The sequence below is a fragment of the Oncorhynchus clarkii genome, chromosome 2 (genome assembly GCF_045791955.1).
Source record: "Oncorhynchus clarkii lewisi isolate Uvic-CL-2024 chromosome 2, UVic_Ocla_1.0, whole genome shotgun sequence".
Taxonomy (NCBI): domain Eukaryota; kingdom Metazoa; phylum Chordata; class Actinopteri; order Salmoniformes; family Salmonidae; genus Oncorhynchus; species Oncorhynchus clarkii.
In genome coordinates this window covers 39,245,992-39,268,481 of record NC_092148.1, presented here as the reverse complement: position 1 = coordinate 39,268,481, position 22,490 = coordinate 39,245,992, and the positions used below count along the sequence as shown (strand labels likewise).

At 41.0% G+C, this 22,490-nt stretch overlaps 1 protein-coding gene across 1 annotated transcript in view; it reads right to left on the bottom strand.

Moving 5' to 3' along the window:
• LOC139367884 (BR serine/threonine kinase 2a) overlaps positions 1–22,490 on the bottom strand; it is a 497,374-nt gene that overhangs the window by 125,335 nt on the left and 349,549 nt on the right. The window contains exon 4 of the mRNA XM_071106247.1: positions 16,847–16,987. Within this exon, the coding sequence (XP_070962348.1) occupies positions 16,847–16,987 (141 nt within the window). The remainder of the gene's footprint in view (positions 1–16,846; positions 16,988–22,490) is intronic.

Genomic DNA, 22,490 nt, shown 5'->3' with positions numbered 1-22,490 from the left:
CAAAATTCTTGGAACTTTACCAAAATTCCCAGGTTTTCCAGAAATCCTGGTTGGAAGATTCACGGAATTAGGAGGGAACAAGCAGGAAATCCTGAATCCTCAAACCAGGATTTCTGGAAAACCTAGAAATGTTGGTAAAGTTACCAGAATTTTGCAATCCTAGCGCTAGCTGTCTGACTGAAGCCTTCCTGTATACAGTACATGCCACACAGGCTCTCTTTTCAATGTAGAGGGAATCAGAGCTTGATTTAGAGGGAATCAAAAGATTTAGAGCTATCAAAAGCCTCTCCACAAAGACTCAGGGATAAACAGGAGGATGAGCTGTCAGGGGAGCTGGAGATTGAGTGAACGAGTGGCAAGACTCTTTAGCCTGGTTCCAGATCTGTTTAGCATGGTCAATGTCACACTGAGTTGGCATGACAGCACTAATAGATCTGGGACCAGGATAGACTCTTCTCTTGTGTTAAAATAAAATGGAAGCAAGGAGAGTGGACCTAAGCTTGCAGTTACAGCTAGAGTTGGTTGGTGTTTCAATGTCACTGTGTGCCACTGGTCAGTATCATCCTTGTGGTAATTTAATAAATTAGGCTACTTCCTTTTTTATTGATACATTTGGTTAATCTTCAGCCCTTCTCTCTGTCTTGTTTTGTGCTCCGTGCAGAGGATCCCTTCCTCATCATCTCTTCCATGTAACCTGTCCTTGCCCTCTCCCCATTCCTCCACCCAACCAGACTCCCAACCTGTCCTTGTACTCCTACTTGCACAAAATCCAATTACCAACTCCATCTTCCCTCCTCCCCCTACAATAACCCCTCTAACTTCCTCCCTGGCATCTCTCCATTCAACCACCACTCATCCTCCATGTGTTTCACCTTGATGCCCCAACAGGCGTTCTGGAAGAAGGAAGATAAGGAAGGGGGGAAGGAAACAACAGGGGGAAATGATTTCCCATTATGTAGCTCTCAGAGGCCTATCAGAGATAATGATGATAGGACATAAACACATCCAGGGAGAAAACCTCCGCTGTCAATAAAGTCAGCATTGCTTTACCTAGGTACCACCCAAGGACAAAGCCACCATGGATTGGCTCAATATGGAGTCAATGGTGGGAGGTGGGAGGAAGAAGAGAGAGAAAGATTTAAATAATCTTTATTGGGTCTGGGGGCCCACCACACAATAAATGCTCATACAAAACCAGTTACACATCAATTAAAAACACAACTCCAATTCCTCCTCCACAGTAACTAAACACAACAGCCTCTGAATACCCCATGTACTCAAAAACAGATCAATATTGTTGACAAGTTTATAATAGGCAAACTCAACCCTTAGTCTTGCCGCCAACATTCCCTCCAGCATTCCCACCACATCCACAGACCCATGTCCCCGAATACTGTTCTTTCGGGTCTTCCATATCGCTAATGTTGCTGCCCCTAACACAAAATTAAGCAACACAACTACACCCTTTTGACTGAACCTGTACTTTGGCCCAAATATATACAGTTGGGAAGAGAAAACCTCTCCCAACGTTGAGAACCAATCAGTGATCAGTTCAATCATCCCGACCAACCTGGGACACAGTAAAAACAGATGTGCCAGAGATTCAGACTCAGCACAGAATGGACACCGCTCCCCAACAGTAGGGTCCAGGTGTACCAGATGCATGTTGGTGGCTATAGCTCCATGTATTATCCTCCATTGGAGGTCAGCTGTCCTCTTATCAATAGGCAGTTTGTAACAATGTACCAGGCCAACTACCAAGAAATGTATTTGAAATATTATTGGAATCTGTGTGGGTAGCTGGACAGGTAGGATGACTGACAGTGAAGGTGAACATGAGGTCATGGGTCAGGTGACAGAGGAATGGATGAGACTGAGGCAGGAATTCCTTTAACCACAAAGTGGTATATTTACTGGGCAGTTTGTCTGTGCTGCATAACAAAGGAAACAGAATAACATGTATCCAATTAAATTCATTATCACAAAGGTTAAATCACAACAATCATTCTCATTATTAACATAATTTAGCAATTCAGTTCAATAAGAAGTCAATATGAATCGTCATTGAGTCATTTAAGCTCATTCATCATAATCATGAGAATAATAATACAAATAATTCAATCAGTTATCGGTTATTCAATCTATAATTTCCATCAGTTTGGTATCAGAATTGATCAGTTCAGCAAACAATAATGACGTTTCATTTTTCATCCTTTCAGGTTATTCTACATATGTACATGTAATTTCATTACATATTAACCATGTATCGATGGCATAATTGGCCTGTGATGATCTGTAGGGCCGTAATCATTGTGTATTTACATTACACAATAGGTTTGAAGCGTGCGCTCCCAGCTGCACTCCGAGGTAATAACTATAAACAATAACTGATGGCCCTCTATCCCTATCGCAACAGATAGTTCAGATGAAAGGTAACAGATTCGGTGGATTCACGTTGATTCATGGATGCACAGAATGTCTGGATCAGAAGGTCGGGCGATTTCCTCCTTTTAGTGAGTTGAGATCTGTCTGACATTTCCACCTGACCTAATTATTAAAGAGTCCCTGGCCCAGCTGAGCAAGTGGACATGAATTGAAGGACGATCCAACCAACTCCATGGGGCTTTTCTACAGTATTGGTGAAATATATGAATCATGCATTGAACTGCATCCACCTATTTTTTCAGCAATGCATTAGTGTACGTCGTGGAACATTGAGTCAAATATAACCTATTTTTAAAACCTTATCAAGTTGATTTTGTAGCATAAACTGGGAATTTGATATGTTTTACTGATATTATGATTGTCTGTTTGTTTCATATCTGCAAAGTACTTAAAATGCTGTCAGTTGCACTTTAAACTTTAGGTCAGTGGTCACCAACCGTTTCAAGCCTAAGATCACATCCCAAGTCCAAATGTAAACCAAGATCTACCACTTGCAAAAAATGACAAAATAACAAGGCCACATTGGAGTTCCACTTTGACATTCTTCATTTTGTTACCTGTCAGTCACAAGCAAAGTATTCATTTAATTATACAAATAGTATAATCAGAAGTAAGTACAACTATAATTCAACATTTTCTAACCATCATATTACATTTTTCAATATTTCCACAGGCTTATTACTCATTCACCATTCATATATAACCTCAATAATCAGTCAATTACAGGCCTAAGCCAATCATGTACACTACGGTGTCACCTTCCCTTTTTAAACATCATATTTCAAGACACTTCAAAATGACAATACTCAAGTAAGTGCAACTAGCATTCAAAACATTATGACAACAGTCACATCATTCAATTGTTGAAAGATATTTTCACACAAATCACAGTTCTTCATTACCTCAATAATCAGTCAATTACAGGCCTAAGCCAATCATGTACAGTACTGTTTCACTTTCAATGTTTTAACAACATACAACACAGATCACATCCTTTTGTAAACAATATTGCCTACAATATAGCCTACAACAGATTTCAAACTGGCAATACTTACTCACTCTGATGGCTGTGGATGAGATCCCCCTCACCATACACACACATTCAATGTGCACACTATAAGCAAGTGCTCTCTAGTCTGGCTCATAGTTTGACACAACAAGTCTGACACTGTCTGTGAGATGTCTATTAGTTAGACAAGACCTGTTATTTGACTTGATTATTTTAATCTGTGAAAAGGCCATCTCACAGAGATATGTTGATCCAAAGTAGGCCTTCACCTTAAGTGCACAGGATGAAAGGAGGGGAAACTTTTCAGTGTTTACAAGACCCCAAAAGTCACTGTCTCGTGATCTTGCTTTCAACTCGATGTAATTTTGCAATTCAATTATCTCCATGTCAACTCCGATTGGTAAAGCAAATACTTGCTGGAATTTGGCGGACACCTCCCCAATCTCAATGGGGAGGAAAGGGTTTGAGATAAATGCAACAACGTCCTCTGTCATTTAACTCCTGAAAAATTTCTCCAGGTGGGCACATAATTCTTGTGGGAGAAAAGCATCTTTGTTTCCTATGTTTTGCAACATTTTCTCCAGGTTTGGGAAGTGCACCAGCCTTCCATTCCTCAGCTGAGAGGCCGACACACCCTTGGGCTCGCATTCCACGCCCGGCCTCAAGCCAGCGAGCCGGGCTTCTTACCCGTTTAAAGTTTAAGAATAGGTTGAGATCGTTTCGGCCCCAAGACCTCTAATCATTTGCTTTACCAGATAAAACTGCGAGACTTTGAGCGCCAGCTATCCTGAGGGAAACTTCGGAGGGAACCAGCTACTAGATGGTTCGATTAGTCTTTCGCCCCTATACCCAGGTCGGACGGCTTTGACTGCTTTTAAATGTTAGTAAAACTAAGCGCATGCTCTTCAACCAATTGCTGCCCGCACTCGCCCGCCCAACTAGCATCACTACTCTGGTTGGTTCTGACCTAGAATATGTGGACAACTACAAATAGATAGGTGTCTGGTTAGACTGTAAACTCTCCTTCCAGACTCTAAGCATCTCATTAAGCATCTCCAATCCAAAATGAAATCTAGAATCGGCTTCCTATTTTTCAACAAAGCCTCATTCACTCATGCCGCCAAACATACTCTCGTAGAACTGACTATCATACCGACCCTTGACTTCGGCGATGTAATTTACAAAATAGCCCCCGACACTCTACTCAGCAAACTGGATGTAGTACAGTGCCTTGCGAAAGTATTCGGCCCCCTTGAACTTTGGACCTTTTTCCACATTTCAGGCTTCAAACATAAATATATAAAACTGTATTTTTTTGTGAAGAATCAACAACAAGTGGGACACAATCATGAAGTGGAACGACATTTATTGGATATTTCAAACTTTTTTAACAAATCAAAAACTGAAAAATTGGGCGTGCAAAATTATTCAGCCCCTTTACTTTCAGTGCAGCAAACTCTCTCCAGAAGTTCAGTGAGGATCTCTGAATGATCCAATGTTGACCTAAATGACTAATGATGATAAATACAATCCACCTGTGTGTAATCAAGTCTCTGTATAAATGCACCTGCGCTGTGATAGTCTCAGAGGTCCGTTAAAAGCGCAGAGAGCATCATGAAGAACAAGGAACACACCAGGCAGGTCCGAGATACTGTTGTGAAGAAGTTTAAAGCCGGATTTGGATACAAAAAGATTTCCCAAGCTTTAAACATCCCAAGGAGCACTGTGCAAGCAATAATATTGAAATGGAAGGAGTATCAGACCACTGCAAATCTACCAAGACCTGGCCGTCCCTCTAAACTTTCAGCTCATACAAGGAGAAGACTGATCAGAGATGCAGCCAAGAGGCCCATGATCACTCTGGATGAACTGCAGAGATCTACAGCTGAGGTGGGAGACTCTGTCCATAGGACAACAATCAGTCAGCCGTATATTGCACAAATCTGGCCTTTATGGAAGAGTGGCAAGAAGAAAGCCATTTCTTAAAGATATCCATAAAAAGTGTTGTTTAAAGTTTGCCACAAGCCACCTGGGAGACACACCAAACATGTGGAAGAAGGTGCTCTGGTCAGATGAAACCAAAATTGAACTTTTTGGCAACAATGCAAAACGTTATGTTTGGCGTAAAAGCAACACAGCTGAACACACCATCCCCACTGTCAAACATGGTGGTGGCAGCATCATGGTTTGGGCCTGCTTTTCTTCAGCAGGGACAGGGAAGATGGTTAAAATTGATGGGAAGATGGATGGAGCCAAATACAGGACCATTCTGGAAGAAAACCTGATGGAGTCTGCAAAAGACCTGAGACTGGGACGGAGATTTGTCTTCCAACAAGACAATGATCCAAAACATAAAGCAAAATCTACAATGGAATGGTTCAAAAATAAACATATTCAGGTGTTAGAATAGCCAAGTCAAAGTCCAGACCTGAATCCAATCGAGAATCTGTGGAAAGAACTGAAAACTGCTGTTCACAAATGCTCTCCATCCAACCTTGATTCTTCACAAAAAAATACAGTTTTATATCTTTATGTTTGAAGCCTGAAATGTGGCAAAAGGTCCAAAGTTCAAGGGGGCCGAATACTTTCGCAAGGCACTGTACCTGTGTATACCCTCCACTACATCACTGGCCCTTTATGTTTTACAAAAAGTGCACTCTCCTACATGAGTGAGCAGGTATTACGGTTACTGTCCTTTCAGAATCACGAACCTGTCACACACTGAAGGTGTGTAGGTTCACCACTGTGCAAACATGTCTATAATAGACAAGGCTGTAAAGATATTCCTTTCAAATAAGAAATGTATATTTTTGGCCTGGCGAAGCGGTTTTATGCAGTGACTGAATGGATGCTAATAATTATGAGTTTTTTACTCTGCTGGTCTCGGCTGATCTCGAGAAGAAATTACCAGTCCTCAATGTCCGACACCAAGTCAAGACAGAGTACAAATGTATCCAACACCAACATCTAGACAAGACAGAGACACTCAATATGTGGTCTCCAGATCGGACCCGAGACCGGTGTCAAGTACTAAAATACTAGCTCCCACAATCTTATTATTAGTAATTTCTTTGTCATTTGTGTAAGTAAAGTACATGTTGAGTGCCCTTATCTTTAAGCATGCTGAGAGTCTGTTCTTAGTTATATTTCTCTGTAAACTAATTATCTGGACAAACAATTTTTCTTCCCAAAAAGTTTAAGAGTCGACAGCAAGCTGATTGGGCTGCTGTTTAGAACCAGTAAAGGGTGCTTTACCAGGTAACGGAATTTTCCCTCCAGGTCTAAGGATTAGAAAAATCTCCAGACAAAAACTATAACAAATATGAGTGGCAATATCAATAGCTTTCCATCTAAAGTTGTCAGTACAAGGTGGTTTCTAATTATTGATGGACAACAATAACTGTTGCAAGTTAGAATAGTAGAATACACAGGGTGCAATTTCGAAATTTGGTTGTGCAGTTTTTCTCTTGTTACGTCAGTCACTGACAGTCAGTCAATTAGCCCATGTCATTTTTTAGATTGCTAAATTAGTTTAGTGGGCAGCTATCTAAACTTGTGATCGTGGTCGAATTACCGGGCGGGTTTTGAGGGAGGTTTGGTTTTTTGGGAAATTGATCTGAGTGCCTTTATGAGATTGTTGCCCATCCCTACTCCAAACCAAACAGCTTATAATTTCCTTATCAGTCCACTAGGCCTTAACAGTTCAAACAGTTTCTTGATAGGTGCATGCTTATGAATAACTGGAAGAAACCATTTTTTTATGCGTCACGTGCAGCATCTGAATGCTCCTCAACAAACCAACAAATATTTTTTGTATCTTCAACATAGGAATCAGTACAAAACGTTTTGTATGATCTCTATTGCACTATTTTAGGCCCAGCTTTTGGAACTTTGGCTTTACTAGATATGTGACTCGTTTCTGGAAACTAGGTGTATGTCGCGGGTCACTACTTCACAGGAGAGCCATTTGAAAGTACACATTTTTGTTTTATCAAAATGTGTTTTTTGGCAGAAATGCAATCTGTAACATGTGAACTTTCATGCGCATTAATAACAAACGTGTATACCATCTGTAAATACAAATGCAATTGTTAAATTACGAACCTACTTGGTTTAGCCACAGAAAAGGTCAGCAACCTTCCCGATAGCCATGATTAGCTGAGATAATGAGTGGGCTGGACATAACGAGAGATGAGTTCAGATTGGTCTGCCATGTAGCGAGATTCTGTCTATTTGAAATGATCAGTATGTCTAGGTCATCCTGTCTAACATGGCTTTTAAAAAAGTACATATTGCGTAGTAGAACTGCAAGTGTTGCTCTCCACTTTCTTGAGGACAGAGTTTTGAATTCAGTGGAATTAGAGTATGATAGCTAAGGAGATGGAGAAAACACCTGTCTCTGGATTACATCATCAAACTAAGAGCAACCATAGCATCTGTGACAGGGAGAAGCATCCATCCATGATGTATACAGGTAAGAGAGTCTATCTAGCTACATTTTCAGATATTACACATTTTGACAGAAAGTAATTTTCATTCAAGTTAAAGTGTACTGTTAGCTAGCTAGCTAACGTTAGCTGACTGGCTCGCTAGTTAACGTTACGTGTTGATCTGTGAAGTAATATTATTTGTATCTCAAAGCCATTTTCTTTGCTAGTTATAGCCTAATGTTAGCTAGCTAACATTGAACCTGGTTGGTTAGTTATCTGCAGATTCATGCAGGGTAGTATCGTCATGAGTTGGGATTATGATTAATTGTTTAGCTAGCTAGATACAGTTGAAGTCGGAAGTTTACATACACTTAGGTTGGAGTCATTCAAACTTGTTTTTCAACGACTCCGGAAAAGTTCTTGTTAAAAGGCTAGCGGAACCCCTCGACAACATCTGCTGAAAAGGCAGAGCACGAAATTCAAAAATATTTTTTTGAAATATTTAACTTTCATACAACTTTCATACAACTTCTTATGGCTGGGGGCAGTACTGAGTAGCTTGTATGAATAATGTGCCCAGAGTAAACTGCCTGCTACTCAGGCCCAGAAGCTAACATATGCATATTATTAGTAGATTTTGATAGAAAACACTCTGACGTTTCTAAAACTGTTTGAATAATGTCTGTGAGTTAAACAGAACTCATATGGCAGGCAAAAACCAGAGAAAAAATATCCAACCAGGAAGTGGGAAATCTGAGGTTTGTATGTTTTCAAGTCTTTGCCTATCCAATATACAGTGTCTATGGGGTCATATTGCACTTCCTAAGGCTTCCACTAGATGTAGTCTTTAGAACCTTGTTTCAGGATTCTACTGTGAAGGAGGATAGAATAAGAGTTGATTGATTAAGAGGTCTGGCAGAATGTCATGAGCTCAGGCAGGCACGCACCCATGAGAGGTAGCTGCGTTCCATTGCATTTCTAAAGACAAAGGAATTCTCTGGTTGAAACATTATTGAAGATTTATGTTAAAAACATGCTAAAGATTGATTCTATACATCGTTTGACATGTTTCTACGAACTGTAATGGAATTTTCTGACTTTTCACATATATCTAATTTTGTTCATGTGTTGTTGTTGCAAGTTCACCTGCCTCATTTAAAGCCTCTTTTTTTAGGTGTGTGGCTATAGGCCACCAAGTGTCAAAATGAATTATCAGGATAATAAGTGTGCAATGCTTAGTAATATGTGTAAAGTTAACATTAGGTCTATTTTCTGGGTGTGCTTGGACCATGATAGGTTGTTGGTGATGTGGAGGCCAAGGAACTTGAAGCTCTCAACCTGCTCCACTACAACCCCGCCGATGAGAATGGGGGCGTGCTCAGTCCTCCTTTTCCTGTAGTCCACAATCATCTCCTTTGACTTGATCACGTTGAGGGCTAGGTTGTTGCTCTGCACCACAGGGTTAGGTCTCTGACCTCCTCCCTATAGGCTGTCTCATCATGGTCACTGTTGTGTCATCAGCAAACTTAATGATGTTGGTGTTGGAGTCGTGCATTCATGAGTGAACAGGTAGTACAAGAGTGGACTGATCACACACCACTGAGGGGCCCCCGTGTTGAGGATCAGCGTGGCGGATGTGTTGTTACCTACCCTTACCACCTGGGGGCGGCCCGCCAGGAAGTCCAGGATCCATTTGCAGAGGGAGGTGTTTAGTCCCAGGGTCCTTAGCTTAGTGATGAGCTTTGAGGGCACTATGGTGTTGAAACGCTGAGCTGTAGTCAATTAATAGCATTCTCAAATAGGTCCTGGAGTGGCCTAGCCAGTCTCCAGATCTCAACCCCATAGAAAATCTTTGGAGGGAGTTGAAATGATGAAAATTACAGGCCTCTCTCATCTTTTTAAGTGGAAGAACTTGCACAATTGGTGGCTGACTAAATACTTTTTTGCCCCATTGTAATTGTTTTAAGATGGTCATACTATGGATCATTTGAATTTTAAGACCCATTTAGGCATACGATATTGAATTTGGCCTATTCTACTATAGCCCAGAGAAACGCATTGAATAACACATTCATAAACGGCAAAAAAGACAGATTTTTTTTTTTACACATATTTAACCTCTTTTTTGTGTAGGCACAAAACTACCTTTATACTTTGTTCACAAGCTTGTCTGGTTGGGCCACAACTAGACCTCACTTTAAATGTATCAAGAAATAATCTTATTTGTATGCCTACCAATCAACACAATCAGTACATTGTTTAAAGCAAGTCTCAGTCACAAATGGCAGCTCCAAAAAGCTGAACAAGATGTGAACGAGTGGCTTGTAGAATCATGACTCCTTCACATTTTCAGTTCATCGTGAATAGCCTCAGGGTCCTTAGCTTAGTGATGTTTGAGGGCCCTATGGTGTTGAACGCTGAACTGTAGTCAATGAATAGCAGTCTCACAAAGGTGTTCCTTTTGTCCAGGTGTGAAAGGGCAGTGTGGAGTGCAATAGAGATTGCATCACAAAATGTTTTCTAAAGCTAGAGCATTTTCCAATTTCTGGGGTCCTGCATGCTCTGGGCATTACTGACTCAAATTAATGAAATATGTCAAAAGATTTGTTCGTTTGACTAAAGGACTTCAAAAGATCAGAGTCAGTAAAAATAGTTTAACTTCCAATTACTACAAGGAGAGGGACCCTGAATCTTCTACTCCAATGCTGTTTGAGGAGGAGGCGAGAGGACGCAAGAGGTGATTTAAATGTTTAATTCCTTGATTCCTCACATCCTCCCTCTTTGTCACCTTCTCAAAACACATTGGAGCAGAAGACCTGCCATCTAATTTTCTCCTACAATACGTTCACCCAAGGAATCGAGGAAAGATAAATAATTGGTTTACTCCTTGACCCAACCACTAGGCAGATCCAATTGGCCCGGGGATGTTGGAGTAACTGACACTCTCCCTTCCCTCCCCTGTCTGTTGTTCATTACTGTTGTTTGGCCCTACTTGACTCAGGTTCAGGCTGAGGCCCTGTTCGATTATTCATTCATCTGTCCTTGTAATCTTCCTGATAAGCGATTGGATAGATTAAATCTAGGTTACCACCCTATTACTTCCACCAATCCAACCAATTTACATCTGTGATTACCTTGAGGAAAGTAGGAAGGAAGGATGCTTTTCTGAAGTATTCGAACAGGGCCTGAGTCTCAGAGGTTTCTGACAGCTGTCTGCTGCTGGGAGAAAATAAGAAGGTTCTCTGGTTCTCATAGACAGACATAAAGGCAGACACATTCGCAACCCCCAGCAAAATCCCCTCTATCTCCCTAAGGCCAGACCTAGAGCAGCCCCTACTCAACCCCACCCATCCACAGCCTGGCTGGGGTACTCCCACACCTCTCTGCATCTTCTTATAACTTTTCCCTCACCCACTCCTTTTTCTTAATGTACAGTAACAGCTTCCTCTCTTCCCTGTCTCCTCTTTCTGTTACCCAGTACCTCCCCCTTTTCCCTGCCAACTCATCGCCCGCTCACCCATCAACTCCTCTCCCCCACTGTTGTCACCCTCTCCCCCTTCCCTCTCTCTACATTACCCCCTGCCTTCCCCACTCTACCTATATATCTCCTGTACATGCCAGCAGCAAATAATAGCTTGGACCCCTGGACAGTGTGCCTATTGTGAGCTAGACAACTCCCAAAACAGAACACTGTCCTTCCCCCGGAGGTACAGCAGGCTTACAGGACACAGGGTTTTAGGGATAACATTTAATAGAAAGGGGAAACTTGAAGGTAGCCTGAGATATAACAAATATGTTTGTCATTTATTACATGCTTGACAGTAAGTAAAAAAAGATGTTAGCGCAAGAAGGTGGTTTAAAAGAAAAGTTGGAGTCGAATATCCTTAATTGTGTTCTAAATAGCAGGCAATTTGGGTATGTGAAAATAGAATGTTTTATAGTATGTGAAATTTAGAAACATTTTTATTTTTTCATCACTATACATTACTGTTTGTGTTGCTTTCATAAAAATAAATCCAAATATATATATATTTTCTATATAATTTATATAATTTTTTTCCCCTGAGCCTAATATGCTCAGTCTGATCGTGATCGAGAGTTGATACAAATGTAAATATATTTACATACACAGATACGATTGACTCTAGAGCCTACTCTGCATACACCTTCAAAGTAGGAGGATACATATGCAAATAAAAGCTGACTGGTCATTGGTCAGAATAATCAGATTAGATTGTGATATCATGCTGGGCCAAAAACTCCATTCCACCTGAACTGGCTGATATTCCAGAGGTAAAAAAAACAACCTATTAAACAGAAAGGGCTTTATCATAATTTCCCCAATGTCAGTGTTATTTTGACTTCATATTGTAGAAATATCGTAAAACAATACAGGAAAATCACGTTTGACTACCAGGATGTCATACTAATTTCAGCTGTTCATCTATTAGAATTCGTTGCACACTATTGAGGAAGAGAGTAATCTTTTCAGATCCACAATGATAATCAGTTGATAATTAGTTGAATCCTATTGACGCACCAGTGCATCAATCTAAGTAACAGAATAAGCTAGAGATATCAGTTTTTTGTGCATGGGCTCTGTTTCAAACCACTACATCCGCCTATGACGGCCTTCCGCATCTGCAGTGGAAGGTGGCCAAACTACAGCTGTGATTGTCAGACCATGAGACATCCCAAAAAGCGGTCTTCTCACGAAAACGTCTGTAGCATCTGAAGTTTGGCCTACAAACTAATATGACCCCACTATAGAAATGGCAGATTCTCCCAAACAGTTTTGCTCTACAACCCCCACTAGTGTCACAGGACTCGTCTGAAGGTTACCAATACAAACTAATGGAAGTATGGGGTAGTTTTGTGCCATCAAAAATAAGGGGTTAAATTTCTGTGTCCAAAATAAAAAAAAATATTTATTGAGCTTTCTTATATGTCCTAGATATAGGACAGACACTTCAAAACCTTATTCCTTATGATAATGTTTTTATGTATTTTTTGCCAATTATTAATATTTTATTCAATGCGGTTCTTTGGGCTATATTAGTAAAGGTCAAAATCAATATTTAATCAAATAATTTTTTAAGTATTAGTTTTTATAAAGGAGTCCTAAAATTAAAAATCTAATAGTTAAATGATCCATGGTAGGACCATCTCAAAACAATTCCATGTGCTCCATTTTCATGTGCCAATGCTGTTTACATTTGTTGGATGACGTGAAAATAGAGATCTTTGGAAACGCACACCAGTGGTAGGTTTAGCATCGAAATGAGAATACATGAGCAGAAAATAACCCCATACCTATTGTTAAATATGGTGGTGGATCTTTGATGTTATGTGGCTATTTTGCTTCCATTGGTCCTGGGGCCCTTGCCAAAGCAAACGGCATCATGAACTTTACCCAGTACCGGGAAATTCAATCAAGGATCTGGATGGATTCTCTATGGAGGAATGGTCTAAGATCCCTCGAAATGTGTTCTCCAACTCATAAAACATTTTCTGAAGAAGGCTCAGGGGCATTACTCACAAGGTGAAGAAATAAATACTTATTCACAAAATGTCATTCTCTGAGCAATCTTATTAGTATAAAATAATATAATTTCCTCATTGTTTTGAACATACAATATAGCTCAGTATTTCAATTCTTTATTTGGTAGCACTTTGTAATAACTCCAGATAATAAAGCATTTATAATGGATTAATAAATAGTTTATTCAACATTTATTAATAATTATTCCCTCATTTGTAAATGTTAGTAACCTAGTTATTCACACATTTATAAACATCTATTGAAGTATTTAATAATTATTAATAAGATCATTCATAAGATGTTTAATGTAGGTCTTGATAAACCATGAACTTATCATTATTTAAGTGTTTCTGCATTTCCTCATCTACTTCATAAATTCTTTATAAATGTTTTGAGTGACCAGTGTAATGTCTCACAAAAACATGGATATGCCATTGGTAGACATTCCAGCAGTACCTGATGTTCCTTAAGATCTCAAAATGAACATAACAATGGCTAATAAATAAACACACATGTTTAAGAAAATCAAGCATTCGGAAAGTATTCAGACCCCTTCCCTTAAGTATTCAGAACCCTTCCCTTAAAATTAAGTGTTCATGATTAATCTACACACAATACCCCATAATGACAAAGCAAAAACAGTTTTTTATACATTTTAGCAAATGTATAAAAAAAAACAGAAATACCTTATTTACATAAGTATTCAGACCCTTTGCTATGAGACTCGAAATTGAGCTCAGGTGCATCCTGTTTCCAATGAACATCCTTGAGATGATTCTACAACTTGATTGGAGACCACCTGTGGTAAATTCAATTGATTGGACAAGACTTGGAAAGTCACACACCTGTCTATGTAAGGTACCACAGTTGACAGTGCATGTCAGAGCAAAAACCAAGCAATGAGGTTGAAGGAATTATCCGTAGAGCTCCGAGACAGGATTGTGCGAGACACAGCTCTGGGGAAGGGTAGCAAAATATTTCAGCAGCATTGAAGGTCCCCAAGAGTTTGGAACCGCCAAGACTATTCCTAGGGCTGGCCGCCTAGCCAAACTGAACAATCGGGGGAGAAGGGCCTTGGGCAGGAAGGTGACCAAGATCCCGATGGTCACTATGACAGAGCTCCAGAGTTCCTATGTGGCGATGGGAGAACCTTCCAGAAGGACAACGATCTTTGCAGCACTCTACCATTCAGGCCTTTATGTTAGAGTGGCCAAATAGAATCCACTCTTCAGTAAAACGCACATGACAGCCCACTTGGAGTTTGCCAAAAGTCACCTAAAGACTAATTTATTTAACCCCTACTTTACCAGGTAAGTTGACTGAGCTTCAGAAGGAAGCCAGCAGTGGGATGCTGGGTGGTATGCTGCTCACTCTCAGTCAATTAAAAACAAGATTCTCTGGTCTGATGAAACCAAGATTGAACTCTTTGGCCTAATTACCAAGCATGACGTCTGGAGGAAAACTGGCACCATCCCTAAGGTGAAGCATGGTGATGGCAGCATCATGCTTTGGGGATGTCTTTCAGCGGCAGAGACTGGGAGACTAGTTAGGATCGAGGCAAAGATGAACGGAACAAAGTACAGAGGGATCCTTGATGAAAACCTGCTCCAGAGCGCTCAGGACCTCAGACTGGGGCGAAGGTTCATCTTCCAACAGGACAACAACCCTAAGCACACAGCCAAGACAACGCAAGAGTGGTTTCGGGACAAGTCTCTGAATGTCCTTGAGTGGCCCAGTCAGAGTCCGCATTTGAACCTGATTGAACATCTCTGGGGAGACCTGAAATGAGCTGTATAGCGACACTTCCCATCCAACCTGACAGAGCTTGAGAGGATCTGCAGAGAAGAACGGGAGAAACTCCACAAATAAAAGTTTTCCAAGCTTGAAGCGTCATACTCAAGAAGACTTAAGGCTGTAATTGCCGCCAAAGGTGATTCAACAAAGTACTAAGTGTCTGAATCCTTATGCAAATGTGATATTTCAGTTTTTTATGTTTAATACATTTGCAAAAAAAAATACTGTTTTTGCATTGTCATTGTGGGGTGTTTTGTGTAGGATGATGAGGGGAAAAAACTATTTAATACATTTTAGAATAAGGTTGTAACGTAACAAAATATGGAAAAAGTCAAGAGGTCTGAATAGCCTCTATGTATGATTCCACCCGCTTTATTAGCTTTAAAAGTTGTTTTCTTTACGTCAATACATTACATACATCATAAAGCCTTTCTTTGAGGGCCTAGTTATACCCAAACCAGTGGTGTTAGAAAACTCCTGCTTTACATGCCACATCAAGCCTGCAAGTCACATTATGCTGGCTTGCAAAGTGATGTCTGGCACCGAGACAGAATTAGGATATCTAATAAATCCCCCCAACCCGGATTCACAATGAATGCCAAGTTAGGGGAATTTAATTGTGAGACTACATCAATCACTTAAACTGGAACAACCATCTCAGTAACTACTAACAGATTGGAAATATGTATGTTATATACAATATCACTGTGTAGCATAAAATGTATCAACCAATCAATGTACATACAAAAACACATATATTACACAGAAAATCACCCTGCAATAGAGCATCCTGGGAAATTTGATATATGGTTCTATGTTGAACCCTTCTTGCCATCTAAAGAATCCCTCTTGCCTTCCAAATAATAAGTCAAGAACCCTTTCCTCCAAAAATGGTTCTTAGAATGTAAAGGTTCTAGGTAGAACCATTTGCCTTACAAAGAACCATTGTCTTCCAAAAAGTAATCTTCAGATCAAAACAGTTCTTGGTAGAACCTTATTCCTCCTCAAAGAACCCCTTGGAACAATTTTTTATAAGATTGCATACCTTACTTCATTGTTAAATAACAGACATACGAGTCACCAGACCTGATCACAGGCTAACTCTGGAGAGCCCTTCGATTTTGCTAGATCTGCTTTTAGTTTTTATCACCTTACATGTGTAATGATATCCAAAGCACTTTAAAATTTGAGGAATGGGATCCTCTAGGGTACATTTCTACTGAAGAAGAAATTTGAAGAAACATGATATCAAAAGAAAAGGACTGGTCAAACCCTAGCACAGATAGCAACCAAACAACAACACCCATTGGACTAAGGACTGCTTCTTCCTATGACATTCCAATTGGCCTTTGCGACATCATGTCTCCAATGATGAAAAATCAACTAAAATATTGATTCTATACACTCTTAGAAAAAAGGGGTTCCAAAATGGTTTTCTGCTGTCCCCAAAGGATAACCATTTTTGGTTCAAGGGAGAACCTTTTATAGTTCAAAATAGAACCATTTTGGGTCCCATGTAGAGCCCTCTGTGGAAAGGATCCTAAATGGAACCCAAAAGGGTTCTACCTGGAAACAAAAGGGTTCTCAGTAAGTATTAAGGATAATATGAATATAGAAAGTGCTTACCATATGGAGTGACTATGGCAGAAGTCCAGTGCAGAGATGATCTGTCTGAAGAACTTCCTGGCCTCCTTGGGTGTTAACCGTCCCTTCTTTACCAGGTAGTCAAAGAGCTCTCCCCCTGAGACGTGCTCTAACACCAGATACCTGGGAGGTGGGGGGGACAGAGAAATTAGAAAGATGAATGAAATAAGTGAGGCTGAAAAAGTAAGAGGGAAGAAAGAAGGAACGAAAGTAAGAAATTAAGAAGAGAGAGTGAATTAAGAAGTGGGGGCTTTTTTAAACATCACACTTGAGAGACATCCAAAGGATAAATGTTTTCCTCTGGGACACTTTTCAAAGAAAACTGAAAGGAAAACGCCACACAGTGCTGCTCATGCTCCCAGAAGATATTTATTTACAACATTTCGACCCTTAGGTCTTCATCAGGCATCTATGATGTGGCAGGGCTTGCAAACCATTAGACTGCAAAGGGAAGCACAGCCAAGAGCTGCCTAGTGACACAAGCCTACTAGATGAGCAAAATTACTTCTATACTCGCTTCGAGGCAAGTAACACTGAAACATGCATGAGAGCATCAGCTGTTCCAGATGACTGTGTGATCTTCGCAGGCGATGTGAGTAAGACCTTTAAACTGGTCAACATTCACAAGGTCGCAGTGCCAGAAGGATTACCAGGACATGTACTCCGAGCATGCACTGACTAACTAGCAACTGTCTTCACTGACATTTTCAACCTCTCCCTGTCTAAGTTGGAAATACCAACATGTTTCAAGCAGACCACCATAGTCCCTGTGCTAAAGAACACTAAGGTACCCTGCCTAAATGACTACCGACCCGTAGCACTCACGTCTGTAGCCATGAAGTGCTTTGAAAGGCTGGTCATGGGTCACATCAACACCAGTATCCCAGAAAACCTACACCCACTCCAATTTGCATACCGCCCCAACAGATCCACAGATGATGCAGTCTCTATTGCACTCCACACTGCCCTTTCCCCCCTGGACAAAAAGAACACCTGAAGTGGGGCAAAAAAAGTATTTAGTCAGCCACCAATTGTACAAGTTCTCCTGCTTATAAAGATGAGAGAGGCCTGTAATTTATCATAGGTAATTTCAACTATGCCAGACAAAATGAGATAAAAAAAATCCAGAAAATCACATTGTAGGATTTGTAATGAATTTATTTGCAAATTATGGTGGAAAATAAGTATTTGGTCAATAACAAAAGTTTATCTCAATACTTTGTTATATACCCTTTGTTGGCAATGACAGAGGTCAAACGTTTTCTGTAAGTCTTCACAAGGTTTTCACACACTGTTGCTGGTATTTTGGCCCATTCCTCCATGCAGATCTCCTCTAGAGCAGTGATGTTTTGGGGCTGTTGCTGGGCAACATGGACTTTCAACTCCCTCCAAAGATGTTCTATGGGGTTGAGATCTGGAGACTGGCTAGGCCACTCCAGGACCTTGAAATGCTTCTTACGAAGCCACTCCTTCGTTGCCCGGGCGGTGTGTTTGGGATCATTGTCATGCTGAAAGACCCAGCCACGTTTCATATTCAAAGCCCTTACTGATGGAAGGAGGTTTTCACTCAAAATCTCACGATACATGGCCCCATTCATTCTTTCCTTTACACGGATCAGTCGTCCTGGTCCCTTTGCAGAAAAACAACCCCAAAGAATGATGTTTCCTCCTCCATGCTTCACAGTAGGTATGGTGTTCTTTGCATGCAACTCAACATTCTTTGTCCGCCAAATACGATGAGTTGAGTTTTTACCAAAAAGTTATATTTTGGTTTCATCTGACCATATGACATTCTCCCAATCTTCTTCTGGATCATCCAAATTCTCTATAGCAAACTTCAGACGGGCCTCGATATGTACTGGCTTAAGCAGGGGGACACGTCTGGCACTGCAGGATTTGAGTCCCTGGCAACGTAGTGTGTTACTGAAGGTAGGCTTTGTTACTTTGGTACCAGCTCTCTGCAGGTCATTCACTAGGTCCCCCCGTGTGGTTCTGGGATTTTTGCTCACCGTTCTTGTGATCATTTTGACCCCACAGTGTGAGATCTTGCTTGGAGCCCCAGATCAAGGGAGATCATCAGTGGTTTTGTATATCTTCCATTTCCTAATAATTGCTCCCACAGTTGATTTCTTCAAACCAAGCTGCTTACCTATTGCAGATTCAGTCTTCCCAGCCTGGTGCAGGTCTACAATTTTGTTTCTGGTGTCCTTTGACAGCTCTTTGGTCTTGGCCATAGTGGAGTTTGGAGTGTAACTGTTTGAGGTTGTGGACAGGTGTCTTTTATACTGATAACAAGTTCAAACAGGTGCCATTAATATAGGTAACGAATGGAGGACAGAGGAGCCTCTTTAAAGAAGAAGTTACAGGTCTGTGAGAGCCAGATATCTTGCTTGTTTGTAGGTGACCAAATACTTATTTTCCACCGTCATTTGCAAATAAATTCATTAAAAATCCTACAGTGTGATTTTCTGGATTTTTTTCTCTCATTTTGTCTGTCATAGTTGAAGTGTACCCATGATCAAAATTACAGGCCTCTCTCATATTTTTAGGTGGGAGAACTTGCACAATTGGTGGCTGACTAAATACTTTTTTTGCAGCACTGTATGTGAGAATGCTATTCATTGACTACAGCTCAGCATTCAACACCATAGTGCCCTCAAAGCTCATCAATAAGCTAAGGACCCTGGGACTAAACACCTCCCTCTGCAACTGGTTCCTGGACTTCCTGACGAGCCGCCCCAGGTGGTAAGGATAGGTAACAACACATCCGCCACACTGATCCTCAGCACAGTGGCCCCACAGGGGTGCGTGCTCAGTCCCCTCTTGTACTCCCTGTTCACTCATGACTACACGGCCAGGCACGACTCCAACACCATCATTAAGTTTGCCGATGACACAACAGTGGTAGGCCTGATCACCAACAACAACGAGACAGCCTATATGGCAGAGGTCAGAGACCTGGCCGTGTGGTGCCAGGACAACAACCTCTCCCTCAATGTGAACAAGACAAAGGAGATGATTGTGGATTACAGGAAAAAGAGGACTAAGCACACACCCATTCTCATTGACGGGGCTGTAGTGGAGCAGGTTGAGAGCTTCAAGTTCCTTGGTGTCCACATCACCAACAAACTAACATGGTCCAAGCACACCAAGACATTTGTGAAGAGGGCACGACAAAATCTATTCCCCCTCATGAGACTAAAAAGATTTGGAATGGGTCCTCAGATCCTCAAGAGTTTCTACAGTTGCACCATCGAGAGCATCCTGACTTGTTGCATCACTGCCTGGTATTCTCGACCTCCGACCGCAAGGCACTACAGAGGGTAATCGGTACGGCCCAGTACATCACTGGGGCCAAGCTTCCTGCCATCCAGGACCTCTATACCAGGCGGTGTCAGAGGAAGGCCCTAAACATTGTAGTCTCCAGCCACCCTAGTCATAGACTGTTCTCTCTGCTACTGCACGGCAAGTGGTACTAGAATACAAAGTCTAGGTCCAAGAGGCTTCTAGCAGCTTCTACCCCCAAGCCATAAGACTCCTGAACACCTAATCAAATGGCTACCCAGACTACTTGCATTGCCTCCCCCAGTCTTTTAATCTGCTGCTACTCTCTGTTATTATCTATACATAGTGTACATAGCCTCGCTATTGTTATTTTATTGCTGCTCTTCAATTATTTGTTATTTTTATTTGTTATTAGTTATTCATTTCTTATTCTAATTTTTAACATTTTTATTTTACTTATTCAGGAGAATGTCAGGCATCTGGGTCATGCAGCAAGACAATGAATCAAAGCACACAATAAAGTCTACATGAAAATGGTTCAAAATAAACAAATTTGAGGTTTTGGAAGTCCAAACCTTATCCCAATTGAGATGTTTGGCAGGACTTGAAATGAGGAGTTGAAAACCCACAAATGTCGTGAGTTAAAGCAGTTCCGAAAGACTTGGGCTCTCGAGTGGCGTAGCGTTTAAAGGCACTGCATCTCAGTGCAAGAGGCATCACTGCAGTCCCTGGTTTGAATCCAGACTTCATCACATCTGGCTGGGATTGGGAGTCCCATAGGGCTGTGCACAATTGGCCGGGGTAGGCTGTCATTGTAGATACGAATTTGTTCTTAACTGACTTGCCTAGTTAAATTTAAGCAATAATGGAAAAAAAAGACTGCGCCAAAATTCTTCCACAGCGATGTGAGAGACTGATCAACAACTACAGGAAGCATTTGGTTTCAGTCATTGCAGCTAAAGGTGGCTAACCAGTTATTGAGTGTAAGGAGAACAAATACTTTTACAAACAGGGGAATTGGGTGTTGCATAACTATGGATCCGCCCCTTTTTTTTCAATTTTCGTCGAAAATGACATACCCAAATCTAACTGCCTGTAGCGCAGGCTCTGAAGCAAGGATATGCATATTATTGGTGCCATTTGAAAGGAAAAACTTTGAAGTTTGTGGAAATGTGAAAGGAATGTAGGAGAATATAACACAGTAGATCTGGTAAAAGAAAATACAAAGAAAAAAAACAACCGTTATTTTGTATTTTTTTGTACCATCATCTTTGAAATACAAGAGAAAGGCCATACTGTATTATTCCAGCCCAGTTGCAATTTAGATTTTGGCCGCTAGATGGCAGCAGTGAATGTGCAAAGTTTTAGACTGATCCAATGAACCATTGCATTTCTGTTTAACATTTTGTATCAAGACTGCCCAATGTGCCTAATTTGTGCCTAAAAGGGTGCCATTTACACACAAGAGCATTAGTGAGGTCGGTCACTGATGTTGGGCAATTCAGCCTGGATAGCAGTCAGCGTTCCAATTTATCCCAAAGGTATTCAATGGAGTTGAGGTGATGGCTCTGTGCAGGCCAGTCAAGTTCTTCCACACCGATCGCGAAAAAAACGTTTCTGTATGGACATCGCTTTGTACATGAGGGCATTTTATTTATTTCTTTTATTTCACCTTTATTTAACCAGGTAGGCTAGTTGAGAACAAGTTCTCATTTGCAACTGCGACCTGGCCAAGATAAAGCGTAGCAATTCGACACATACAACAACACAGAGTTACACATGGAATAAACAAAACATACAGTCAATAATACAGTAGAACAAAAGAAAACAAAAAGTCTATATACAGTGAGTGCAAATGAGGTAAGTTAAGGAAATAAATAGGCCATGGTGGCGAAATAATTACAATATAGCAATTAAACACTGGAATGGTAGATCGGCAGAAGATGAATGTGCAGGTAGAGATACTGGGGTGCAAAGGAGCAAAATAAATAAATAAATACCAGTATGGGGATGAGGTAGGTAGATAGATGGGCTGTTTAACAGATAGGCTATGTACAGGTGCAGTGATCTGTAAACTGCTCTGACAGCTGGTGCTCAAAGCTAGTGAGGGAGATGTGAGTCTCCAGCTTCAGAGATTTTTGCAATTCGTTCCAGTCATGGGCAGCAGAGAACTGGAAGGAAAGACGAGCAAAGGAGGAATTGGCTTTGGGGGTGACCAGTGAGATATACCTGCTGGAGGGCGTGCAACGAGTGGGTGCTGCTATGGTGACCAGTGAGCTGAGATAAGGCAGGGCTTTACCTAGCAGAGACTTGTAGATAACCTGTAGCCAGTGGGTTTGGG